Consider the following 11,620-nt stretch of genomic DNA (forward strand, 5'->3'; position numbering starts at 1 on the left):
ATCAGAACCGAATTCTCCTTTTATTTATATATAGGAGTTCTTGTGTATATGTAAGTACACAATATGTCCGGTTGAGTTGCGTTTACCGGTTAAACCGGCACTCCGCGGTAATCAAGTTGAATGTTGTTATATGCATGTAAAACAGTCAGTCGGTTCTTGGCAGAAGCGCATTTACTACCAAATATGTCGTTTGCCCTGCAGCCGATCCGCCGCGTTATTAATGTATTGTCTTAATGTTTGTCGATCACCTGTGTACCGGCTATTAATTACTCGCTGCCGGCAGTACGCGCTATCTTGCGGTGTGTTTGTTGATTTGTTGACGAAGCGAAGAGCAAGGTAATTAAGCACTATATTGGTGCTTTACAAGCACTGCTGACTCATATTCCATCGTCTCCTGGAAAATTTAAAGTCTTCCGTCAGTTTAGTTCCAGCAGCGCGTTGAAACCAAGGAGTGATAAGGAAAATGTTGGTGTTGCGCGGGAATTATACGGATGGCATTCCATCGGTGGAGCCCAGCGGGAACGCCAGCCCAACGGCGGGCAACGCGACGCTGGCGGCCTCCGAGGCGGATCTGACCTTCGTGGTGCTGGCCTTTTGCTACCCGCTGCTGCTGGCGCTCTGCACCGTCGGCAACGGACTGAACCTGTTGGTGCTGCTGCTGGAGAAGAAGAAGAGCGCCGCCAACTGCTTCATGACCGCCGTCGCCGTCGCTGACCTCACTCTCCTGTAAGTATGAACGTACGTCACGTGACCACACGACGGCGCTTGCGTATACAGATAGAGTAGAAAATTACAATAACTGGATTGCGGCGGCTCTGAATCGCTGCAGAGCAGCCAACGTTTGCATTCCAAATGCCGCGGCCGTCTGGCACAGAAAGACGTCGTTGGTCTGCTGCTTGAAAAAGACTTGCGAAACAAAACGTGCGCCATCGCATACATTAACAGTACGGAAACGGAGTACATGTGGACTGCCCTTCCACTCGCATTCAGATACTGTACACTTACGCTCTACGCTCAGACCATATGCGTTTTGACCAGTCCGAGCGACTTTGCCCTCTCCTGTGTCTTTTGATAGGGAGCAGGGAGCGCAGCAGAGCAGACGACCAGGACCTACATGTTCAAAAAGGCGATTTGGACCGGGCTGCAGAGCGTTGCAGAGGACGGTCTGCAAGCCAGACGGGGTCTGACTCAGACCGCTTGCCATTTTTATTGCCTCTGCAATGCAAACTATCCCTGATTTGTAGCGATTTGAGAGCCGCCGCAATCCAGTTAATAATGGACTATTTTCTTGCAATAATTATCAAATCTATGTATAGGGGGAAAAACTAAGCGTGTTCCACGGTTCCCCTGTATTTCTGCCGTCACTCGCCTGGAGTGTGACGTTACGGCAATACATATGGTTAAATCTGGCGCGGTACATAAGCGCCATGTTTAGCCACAACGTCAAACTCCAGCCGGGTGACGGCAGCACTACAGGGGAACCGTGGAACACGCTTAGTTTTGCCCCATATATACATATACGAAAAGCACACATACTGTATTCGCTCGCACATCTTGAACCACAGAGTGTGTGTACGGGAAAAACACGCATTCAATATACACACTCTTACCGGGCAAAATGCACGACTACGAAATATTCCTCATCTGGAAGATGAACAGTTCTTCTTGTGAATTTGCTTAACAAATCAAGACTTTTCGTTTAAATGGCAATTCACTCTGGAAAAAAAGGTTCTGTAGCTGAAAGCTCGAATTGTTCGGTGGTTCATCGCCATCAAGAATGTTGACGCGGAACGTACCCCTCCCCCTTCAGGGGCACCACAAAAACCACAACAAATCCGTTTGTAACTCGTGCTCACGCCAAAGCTGTATGTAAATGGCTGCTTTCGAGCATAAACATGACAAAAATTGTTAGAGCTCTAATTTTTTTTATTATTCAAGAAGTTCTCCAGTCCAGATGTTGTAAGACATCAGAAATTTATCAAATCGCGAATCGCGCGTTTGGCCCGGTTATAGTGTGTATCAGACCTGTGCAGTTATGGAAAACTGACCCAGAGTTAGAGTTAGGAGTTATAGGGAGCGTGCGAGTTACGCTACGAGTTACGCTATTAATGCAAGTAAACCGAGTTTCGAGTTATTCAGCGAGTTACGCTACCATAGACAATACATACAATTTTTGAGCGAGTTACGCTAGAGTTAAGTTTTCGGGGAGACGAGTTACGCTTCAGAGTTACGTTATAACTCGATAACTCGAAAATAACTCGCGTTACGTTAAATAGTTAAAAATAACTGCACAGGTCTGGTGTGTATATTGAATGCGCGTTTTTCCCGTACACGCACTCTGTGGTTCAAGATGTGCGAGCGAATACAGTACATATACGGTGCAGCATATACTGTAAAAAGCACCTATACGAAATATATTATACACTTATACAAAATCTATATACATATTAACATATATAAAAAGTATATATGCATATATACAAACAGTATCTATATCTATACATGTACAAAATTATATATACTATATCTATATGTGCTAAATCAATCTATGTAATGCTGCTTGTATAAATATGTGTATATGCGAGTATATGTAAGGAGGTAAAAAGATAGTGGTGATGTATAAAGCATTCGTGTGCAGATGGTCCGGTGTGTTCATGTACATCTGGAACACCAGCAGCGTCCTCCACACCACCTACGCCAGCGATCTTGCCAAGCTGCAGCTGTACTACAGCGGGCGCTGCTATTTCCTGTGGGCGCAGGAGTGGTCCATTCAGTTCTGTGACTGGTACGTTTCCACTGTTTATTGCCACTTGACGCAATATGCGGGACATGGTGATTAAGCTATAGTGAAAGTATGTCGAGTGCCTTCATACATGGACACATTTAATTACAAATCGACGATATTGCAGGACCCTGATTGTCTTCTCCCTGGAGCGCCTGCTAGCCGTCCTCTACCCCTTCCGCTTCCGCTGGCTGCAGGCCGCCTGGCTGTCCCGCCTGCTCATCGTGGCGGTCTTCCTGCTGACCGGCGCATTGACGGTCTTCAGTTTCGTCATCGACTATATCCGCTGGCGCCACGACGCCTGGACCGACGACGCCCGCCTCCCGGCCTGGGTGCGCAGTTGGCGCAGCCTCCAGGGCACCGCCGAGGTAGGTCCCGGCGTTCGGGGAGACACCGCCCGAAAGGTCACCCACCTGTCGCTTTCTAGTTGACCATCTTCTTGTGCAAATTCTTCGGCTTATTCCTCATCAACGCCATCGTCATCGTCGCCCTGCGCCGGCAGCAGCAGACGGAGGTGGGTCGGATGCGGCTGGAACGCTGCAGCAGCGCCGCCCGGGAGCACCGGCAGACCACGCTGCTGCTGGTGGGCAGTGTGGGGCTGTATTTATTCGCCTGGTTCCCCAGTGTGGTCTACACCTGTCTGCAGCTGGCGGAGCACGTCCGCGCGGTGCGGCTGCTGTCCACGCCGGTGTGCTACGTCTTTATGTACGTCAATTATTCGGCCAACTGCCTCGTCTACGCCCTGGTCAGCGCCAAGTACCGCGAGGAGCTCCGGCGGATTCTGGCGCCGGTTATGTGTCCGCTGTGGCTGCGGGAGCGTTTTCGGAGCGTGCATGCTTCGTTGTCGCTGAATCCTCGCGGGAGCGTCGGCACGGTGACGTCCAGTGTCGGCGACAATGAGATCCCGCTGAAAGGTGACCGGAAGTGCGTCCGCAACAAAGAGGCCAAAAGTCAGGACCGTAATGAAACAGTCAATTGAAAGAGCTTATTCTTCCTAGTAGCGCACAAATATACCGCATACTTAAAAATTAATATTATATGGATTTTATTAATTTTTATACCGCACACTTTGTACTGCATTAAGTAGCAGACGGCTGAGCATATACAGATCTTTGATGCATGGCTTGTTAAATAATTATTGGATAGTTGAACGGTAATTTAGAAAAAACCGACAGACAACAGCGCTCATCTAACAGCCAACAACTGATAATTCCAAATACAAGCAATATAAGCAATTTGATCAGTATAACCGTAGTCAAGCTGAACAGACAGAAGAGCTACTCTCTTTCTCTCTCTCTGAGCTCTATCACTCTGTCTGTTCAGCTTGACTACGGTATAACGAATTCATCAGCTTCCGCAGACGCAATTAATTGTAACATGGATAGTAACCATAGTCGAGCGTATGCAGTTTGCGTATATACATACCAATCGACGCTACGCCAATACCGTATAGCAGCAGGCTGCCCAAGGTCAAACCCAGTATTAGACAACTTTTTTGCAAATGTTGAGCATGAATATGAGGCGGAAACTCCAGTGCGGGTTGTTTTTGTCAGTGTTGATCAGTTTATACGCGATATGGTGTTGATGAAGGATGACAAACGCAAATCCAGAAAGGACGAGACTGGCAATTGTCGAGTGTCGTATTATCAATGCGGTACAGTATATATACAGTCTGGACTGTAACTAATATTAGTGTTGATGAGAATCCGCGCCCGGACCACGATACTGTAATGATTTAGCGATTTTATTTTATGACCCTTGAACATTTTATGACACACTCCATGATATACATATTTTCATCATTCTCTACATTTTATGCACAGAAGAAGTTGAGCAGAATGCGCCGAACCGAGACTATCACTTCCTCCAGGCGCGCAGGTTGTCCAGACGTCGCGAGACGGAGGCCATCCGGACGGAATGCGGGTTGGCCAGGATCAGCTCCACGAGCCAGTCCATCACGTGCGACACGCGCCCGTTCACGCCGGGAAACTTGGGATCCGCGCAGCCGCTATACAACGAATTAATTATATATCACTGCATATTGCAGAGGTCACCGTTTGCTTAATTAAGGCAACAAGACGCACGATATAATATTACCATATCTTGTAAAGGTCACCGGTTAATTAAGCCGTAACTTATAAATTAAGTAACTGATTAACTAAACGCGGTATATGACTACATCTGGAAAAGGTCACCAGTTAATTAGGCCGCAGCTGATCGATTAATTAACCAGTTAACCAGTTGCGGTATATGACTACATCTTGTAAAGCTCACAAGTTAATTAGGTCGCAGCTGATCGATTAATTAACCCGTTAACCAATTGCGGGATATGGCTACACATTGTAAAGGTCACCGGTTAATTACGGCTACAACACGCCCACGACTAAACAGTGTCAAGGTTTCTTAAGCCGCCTTACTAGGCCCACGAGACGACGCCGGTCAACTCGAAGCGCAGCGGATCCTCCGGCGTGCTGCACTGCAACGGCCCGCCGCTGTCGCCCTGACAACTGCAAAACAAAGACCACGTGACCACGGCCCGTACAACGGAAGATCTAACTATGGGAACCTGTCGCCGATGTTCCGGGCGCAGAGCATATCGGGCGTGATGAGGCCGGCGTAGGCGCGATTGCACTGCTGCCGGTCGACGATCTTGACGTCCACCTGGCGCAGGGTGTTGCTGGTGGCGCGCAGGAGATTTCGACCCTGCCAGGTGTTGGGCCGGACGTCGCCCCAGCCCGTGATGTAGCAGCGCTTGTCCACCGGCGGATCGATGGGTGAGGGCAGGCAGATCGGCAGGATGTCGTTCTCATCGAAGAAGATCGGCTGTACAGTAATTAAAAATTTAGTTAATTGGACAATGCATTATTTGGCACTTTCAGAGAAAGGCCAAGCAAGGCGGGTGCGTACCTTGGCGGTCTCCAACAAGCAGAAGTCGTAGGTGGTGGGATGGGTGTTGTATTTGGGATGCATGGTCATGCGGCGCAACGTGTAATCGCGCTGGTTGGGTTCTATCTGCTGGTACAAATGGTGCTCACCCACGCGGACGCCCAGAATGTCCACACTATGGTAAAGGTCACCACGTTGTGCTACTACCGCACCGGCTTATTGGCTGAATGCCGATAGAACTCACGTGTTGCCCTCGCAGCAGTGCGCCGCCGTCATAACGTAGAAGTGGTCAATCTGCGTTCGAGACACCGCCCGTCAAATAGCTTTACAGTAAATGAAGGCGGGATTACTTACGATGGTGGCGCCGCATTCGAAGCGGCCGTACTTGAGCAGCACGGCCTGCCAGGGCCAGCTGTGCGGACGTGCCTGTACAACTGCTTTATCTGTTACCGGCTTCGTATATATTCCAATAACGGGAAGTTCACCTCGACGCCGTGGACGATCTTGTTGGTGGCGCTGATGTAGGGGCGGGTCTTGGCTTTGCCGCAGTCCTGCGGGCAGAATTCGTCCGTCCCATTGGGACAGTTAGCCACGCCTACACCAATCACCGTGCTTAATGTTTTTGGCGCAAAATGCGTTACCTTTCATATCTTACCGTCGCACATCATCCGCGGGTGGAAGGCGCAAAGGTCACCGGTGGGATCGTTGGGACAGCCGACGTATTCCGCGTTGCACGGCGCCACTGCATCAAAAACATCATTCGCACTTTGGCAAACCGATTAAACTGCTATGCCGGAGCTAACCGTGAACGGTCAAATTGAATCCCGAATACTCGGTCGTGGCGTCGCTGACGAAGCGGATCTCCTGGCGGTGAAATGTTTTTCAGGGGAACGGTAAAGGTCACGCTTAAACATGCCTGCTCTTACCACGGAATTCCCATACGATCGGTATTGTTTCGGACCGTTCATTCCGTTATAATACTGCGTCTCGCCGCCTACAAAATGTTCATTACCGAATTATTATGGACAGGTCCCTTCTTAATTATCTTCGGTAACTGACAGAAATTTATTCCTGTTGTCTCCATTTCTGACAATAAATTCGCAGTAGTCTCTTATTCTCAGAAATTCTTACGGGAGAGATCGGTGATGGCCAGGTAATCAGTGAAGGCGCTCGGGTTGAAATCCACCCCGAACTCCATATCAAACGTCACAGCCGTAATCTACGAAAAAATGCAATTCCTAAGAACATTCCTGAACATTTGCGTTGTGTGATACTAGTCAGACAGCAATACCTCGATGGCGATGGACGGCGGCGCTGTGACGGTCCACTGACACTGCGTGTCGGGCGGGTAGCTGGCCGGGTGGTAGGGCGATACTATGCTGATAATCTCCCCCGGGAGAAGCGTTAGCTGCTGGTCCCGACAGGCCACTTCCGGTTTGGCCGTCGTCGGTGGGGGCAGCGTGGCCTGCTCGTCCGTGGCGTTGAACTGCAGCCGAAAGCCGGCACTATGTCATAACGATAGCAGCCAATCAGCGTCTTCCGCTCGTTTCGTTGGTTAGCGGTAAAACGACGTATACTAACCCAGCCACACTTCCATCCGTGCCTATTAGCGAAGGACGCGATTATTTCATTTATTGATCACAACCGGAAGTCCACCTACAGAATTCGACGACGAGGGAAGAGCCGTTGAAGACCAACGACCCGGGCGACGTTTCCCCGCAAAACGGACCTAATGACAGGGGTGTGTTAGCAGCGAGCGCGGCAGTAAAGGTCAGCGCGCGCACCGGCGAGGTTGTTGTTCTGCAGGAGCTGGTCGAAGGCCGGTCCGTGGAAGTCCCAGGCGCAGACGTCGACGGCGGTGCGGTTGGGCGTGTAGAAGGTCAGCGTGTCCACGTAGCAGCCGCCGCTCTCCAGGGGGTAGCCCTCCAGGCCGAAGGCGCCCGCGAAGCTCACCAGGATGTTCTGCAAGCACATTACTCAGTATATATACATATATGCGCGCAGACAATTATTTTGTTGCCGCATAAAATTAAGCAATACTATGCATACTTTGCCTGGTGGCACGTTGATGATGAAGCGGCACTTGGCGCTGTTGGGGTAGCCGTGCTGCGGGTAGTCGTAGTACGGGGAGGCGATGACGCCGCTGGACAGGCTGATCACTTCCGGCGCTTTGCAGCCCAGTTCTGCGCCAACGATTCCATTAATCATCCCCATAGGCATCACTGAGTGGTCAAGCACAATTGCGGACGATTGTACTGTACCATTCCGACTCACCTCCGACCGCGGCGGTCTTTCCCAGGAACAGCAAGACGACAAACAGCGCCAGTTTCCCCACGTCCATGTTCGATGCTGGGATGATAATGTGTTCATACACAGCGATACAGGCCGCAGTCAATTCCAGCTGGACAGTTTATTAATTACGACAACAGTGCCTGCTGCGGAAGCATGCAGTATATACAACTGCATTTCCCATTATAATTATGCTCGTTGGCTTATGCGCAACTCTGAGGTTGTTATCCGTGTCGAGCACAGGCTTATCCAGACCCGATAAGCGCCGACAATGGGACAATGGTACGGCCTGTTTGAAGCAGCCTTCGCTACCGTGCATTCTACGCATTGTATTGTACACTGGACGCAGTACTGATATTTAGATAAGGCCTTATTCAAGATTACGTGACCAACTTCCGCCCAATTTGCATATCTGCCGTTTTACTGCCGTTGTCATTCAACTAGTAAATCAACAAGTACAGGGAGTGTTGCGTACTGGGCACATGATAATACGTACTTTGTGTAACGTCTAGGATCTCTTTTTTGTTTCAGCGGCTAAGTTTAGAGATTTGGCGTGGTAATGCTCAGTTGGTTTTGGCGACCGTCTCCTCACGCACCAACTGGGATCAATATGTGAATATTATTTTTGTGACGCTGTCCACTATACTCAAGGTTAATAAAACTATAGACCGTCACGAATCTGGATTTAAGCGTAGCCAACTGTTAGTGTGTAACAGCATACGAACTATCTTTTTTATACTAGATGGACTTTTCATTTGGCCACAACCGATTAATCGCATACAATACAGAAAACACAATATAAGTATAACAAAACACTTTCGGTTTATCAGTTCCTTCCATACCCTCGTCAAAACGTTTGTTCTAAACTGTATCAACATACCTCAAATGTTAAGCCGTTTATCATAAAATGTGCCGACGGCATGATTTTGGCAGCAGATCTTATGTAATGATTTATATCATTACGAAAACATATCGAAGTTACAAAATTTATTCGAAGCTCGTACCCGCGTCTTCGCAACAGTTTAGCCAAAACGTTAAACAGAAGCAAGCGCAATACAAGAAGAACAAAAGAACAAAAACTTTGTCGGTCGACCGTCATGTAAGTAAACAATATCTCGCTTAGCAAGAAACAATTCCAGAAAAATAAAAAAAATAAACCAGCCAAATTCCAAGATTAGCACTACGACCGCCCATGTTAATTGCCAACAGTCCAGACACCGTCGCGGTTCTGGTTCATTGCTAATAACAATGTAAGATATTGCAGCTAAAGCGAAAGCTTTGTCGGTCGACCGACATTGATCGCCTCGCCTCGCCACATAACCTAAAAAGCGATTTTGATCCATGTGTCGCCGATATAGAGCATCATAGCTTTTCTGCCGAACCTTGTTAAGTAATCAGTTATCAAGGCATAGTTTCTGTGCAAGGACATGATCGGTCGACCGACAAAAATTATCTTAAAAGCAAAAATCGCAAAAAAAAGCAAAAATCCTTCGAAACAAAAAACAAACTGCTCCAGTTTACCTAGTTGGAGGCAGAACGTTAACGACAAAATACCTGACACTGCCCACGCGGTGGCTGCATCACTTTTGCTGCCGACCACGCTCACATAACCTAAAAAGCGATTTTGATCCATGTGTCGCCGATATAGAGCATCAAAGCTTTTTTGCCGAACCTTGTTAAGTAATCAGTTATCAAAGGCATAGTTTCTGTGCAAGGACATGATCGGTCGACCGACAAGAATTATTCTTAAAAGCAAAAATCGCAAAAAGGAAGCAAAAATCCTTCGAAACAAAAAACAAACTGCTCCAGTTCACCTAGTTGGAGGCAGAACGTTAACGACAAATACCTGACACTGCCCACGCGGTGGCAGCATTACTTTTGCTGCCGACCACGCTCACCGTAGGCTACTTTCATGCTGTTTCTGATTGGCTGCATGGCAGTTTCAGTGCTCATCGCAAGTTCACGTTCGGAGCCGTTGCGCCCAAGCTGATTTTGACAGCAAGTTTTGGTAATGACAATTCCCGACTTTTTTATCTGTGCTTTTAAAATGGTTTCTGGTATTTTGTTTGAATCATTGACGTTTTTGGTTTTATGGCTGTCGACAGCTAAATTTTATTTCAAAACGTTTAAAAAACACTGCTAGTGTTGAAATTTATGCGTGACAGTGATTTATGCGTGGCACTGTCACGCACGACATGCTTATGGATATAAGTGCAACGTTCGACACAGTCTGCAATGATGCGAGGACCCACAGCGATTTTGGACCAGTTCTAGGGTAAAACCTTATCGAAAAGCTTCCAGTTTAAACGTCATAAAGATAACACGTGTCTAACTATTGTGTGCGTTTTTATTTCCAGATTCTTGGGAGGCTCTGCTTAGATGGACAATTGTGCATGAGGACATGCAGTAAAGCAACAGGTAATGCAATTGTGTAGTAGAGCGCTATTTTCAGCTGCAAAACGATAAAACAAATTTCGATTCAAGGGAACATTAGTCGTTTTTTGTTACCTTAAACATAGGAAGCGAGCAGAAACTAAATATTTTACTAAAGAAGTTTTCCCTAGGTATTTTGAAGTGCAAGAGGGACAACTTTAACGTATTAAAATTTGAGTTGATTTAAGAATTTTTTATTGCTTATTTGCATGTCGACATGCATATGTCTTTCTTATCGCTTATTTGCATGTCGAGATGCCTGTTTCAAAAGGTGCAGTCAGTGCGTAATTGGTAATTTGGTGGTGCGTATATGAAGTGTCCATAACTTGTTTTTGCCATTTTTCTGATTCTTTTTCAAATAATAAATTTTTAAAAAATAATAAATGAATTTAATGCGTTGTTCCTGCACTGTCCTAACCATTGCAGTTGGCTCATAAAACAATACAGAATGTTTATGTCAAAGTGTCGATTTTTCCATTCGCTTTATTTATTGGCCAAATGCTCCGTTAACAAAAACAGAAATTTTTAATTTAGGATTTTTTGTTTGAAAATTGCATGTCGACATGCACAGCAATTTTGTTGCCCCAACACGCAGCGCTTTTCTATAAGGAATGACCGTTTTTGAATGCAGTAAATCTGGAATGCAGCATCTGTTTCGTTTAAGTAAAACTTGAATGCAATTGTTGTGCATCTAAAAATATCATATTGTAAGTAAGATAACCATGCTGATGGTTTAAAATTTAAATGTTTTGCAGGGCAGGTGAAGTATTGCATTCCAGGTCCCTTGCCAGACGCGAATTCACTGAAAAGTGCGTGGATGTCGACATCCATGATTGTCCTTGTCATCGCGGCGACGATTAACTTGTTATGCATTTAGTCGCTAATGCTGTCATGCTGGCTCTTTTGAAATTTCTATCGCTCTTGTCAGTTTTCCGTTTATGCTTCTGGCGCATTATCCAAATCGAGTTTTTACATAATTATGTTGGTGTTTTCATGAGAAATTATGTCTCGGATGTTGGTTTTTTGTGTAAAACTAGTTATGTGGAACATGCCAAAATAAATACAAAATGGTATCTGATATCCATATCTAGATGTTTCATATTTGTAAGTTTAATATAAAAAAGGAGGTAATCCCTAATATCTAAAGCTAATTCAAAAGTAATTATTAAACTATATGATATTTCTGACTATATATATATATAGTGCCCCACTGCCCAGCACCGACGCCGC

At 46.7% G+C, this 11,620-nt stretch overlaps 2 protein-coding genes and 1 long non-coding RNA gene across 3 annotated transcripts; 2 read left to right on the forward strand and 1 right to left on the reverse strand.

The window, feature by feature from the left end:
- The first annotated feature begins 277 nt into the window (after positions 1–277).
- LOC129591044 (uncharacterized) lies at positions 278–3,885 on the forward strand. Its single transcript, XM_055486556.1, has 5 exons — positions 278–336; positions 426–726; positions 2,639–2,785; positions 2,910–3,150; positions 3,210–3,885. The coding sequence occupies exons 2-5, from the start codon at positions 464–466 to the stop codon at positions 3,759–3,761; spliced, it is 1,203 nt and encodes a 400-aa protein (XP_055342531.1). The 5' UTR covers positions 278–336; positions 426–463; the 3' UTR covers positions 3,762–3,885.
- Positions 3,886–4,505: 620 nt separating this feature from the next.
- LOC129591043 (ovochymase-1-like) lies at positions 4,506–8,146 on the reverse strand. The gene is made up of 17 exons (XM_055486555.1): positions 7,943–8,146; positions 7,718–7,851; positions 7,453–7,630; positions 7,329–7,397; positions 7,250–7,271; positions 6,960–7,173; positions 6,800–6,887; positions 6,595–6,662; positions 6,472–6,532; positions 6,324–6,410; positions 6,154–6,263; positions 6,023–6,094; positions 5,913–5,962; positions 5,690–5,843; positions 5,349–5,605; positions 5,200–5,289; positions 4,506–4,790 (listed from the first exon to the last, which is right to left on the reverse strand). Exons 1-17 carry the CDS (start codon positions 8,007–8,009, stop codon positions 4,640–4,642), a joined length of 1,872 nt encoding a protein of 623 aa, XP_055342530.1. The 5' UTR covers positions 8,010–8,146; the 3' UTR covers positions 4,506–4,639.
- A 1,839-nt stretch (positions 8,147–9,985) lies between these two features.
- On the forward strand, positions 9,986–11,599 carry LOC129591045 (uncharacterized). The gene is made up of 3 exons (XR_008690792.1): positions 9,986–10,232; positions 10,315–10,375; positions 11,146–11,599. It is a non-coding gene; the product is annotated as an uncharacterized LOC129591045 (long non-coding RNA).
- The last annotated feature ends 21 nt before the right edge of the window (positions 11,600–11,620 follow it).

This window comes from Paramacrobiotus metropolitanus, unplaced genomic scaffold (assembly GCF_019649055.1).
Source record: "Paramacrobiotus metropolitanus isolate TYO unplaced genomic scaffold, Prichtersi_v1.0 Parri_scaffold0000043, whole genome shotgun sequence".
Classification (NCBI taxonomy): Eukaryota; Metazoa; Tardigrada; class Eutardigrada; order Parachela; family Macrobiotidae; genus Paramacrobiotus; species Paramacrobiotus metropolitanus.

Excerpts from the sequence above, each read along its gene's own strand:
- LOC129591043 (XM_055486555.1), bottom strand. The coding sequence starts at position 8,009 with ATGGACGTGGGGAAACTGGCGCTGTTTGTCGTCTTGCTGTTCCTGGGA. Across the intron at positions 7,631-7,717 it reads TCAACGTGCCACCAGGCAAA|AACATCCTGGTGAGCTTCGC; the intron begins GTATGCATAGTA and ends ATGTGCTTGCAG. Across the intron at positions 7,272-7,328 it reads TTCCCTCGTCGTCGAATTCT|GCACGGATGGAAGTGTGGCT; the intron begins GTAGGTGGACTT and ends CTTCGCTAATAG.
- LOC129591044 (XM_055486556.1), top strand. The coding sequence starts at position 464 with ATGTTGGTGTTGCGCGGGAATTATACGGATGGCATTCCATCGGTGGAG. Across the intron at positions 2,786-2,909 it reads TCCATTCAGTTCTGTGACTG|GACCCTGATTGTCTTCTCCC; the intron begins GTACGTTTCCAC and ends ACGATATTGCAG. Across the intron at positions 3,151-3,209 it reads GCCTCCAGGGCACCGCCGAG|TTGACCATCTTCTTGTGCAA; the intron begins GTAGGTCCCGGC and ends GTCGCTTTCTAG.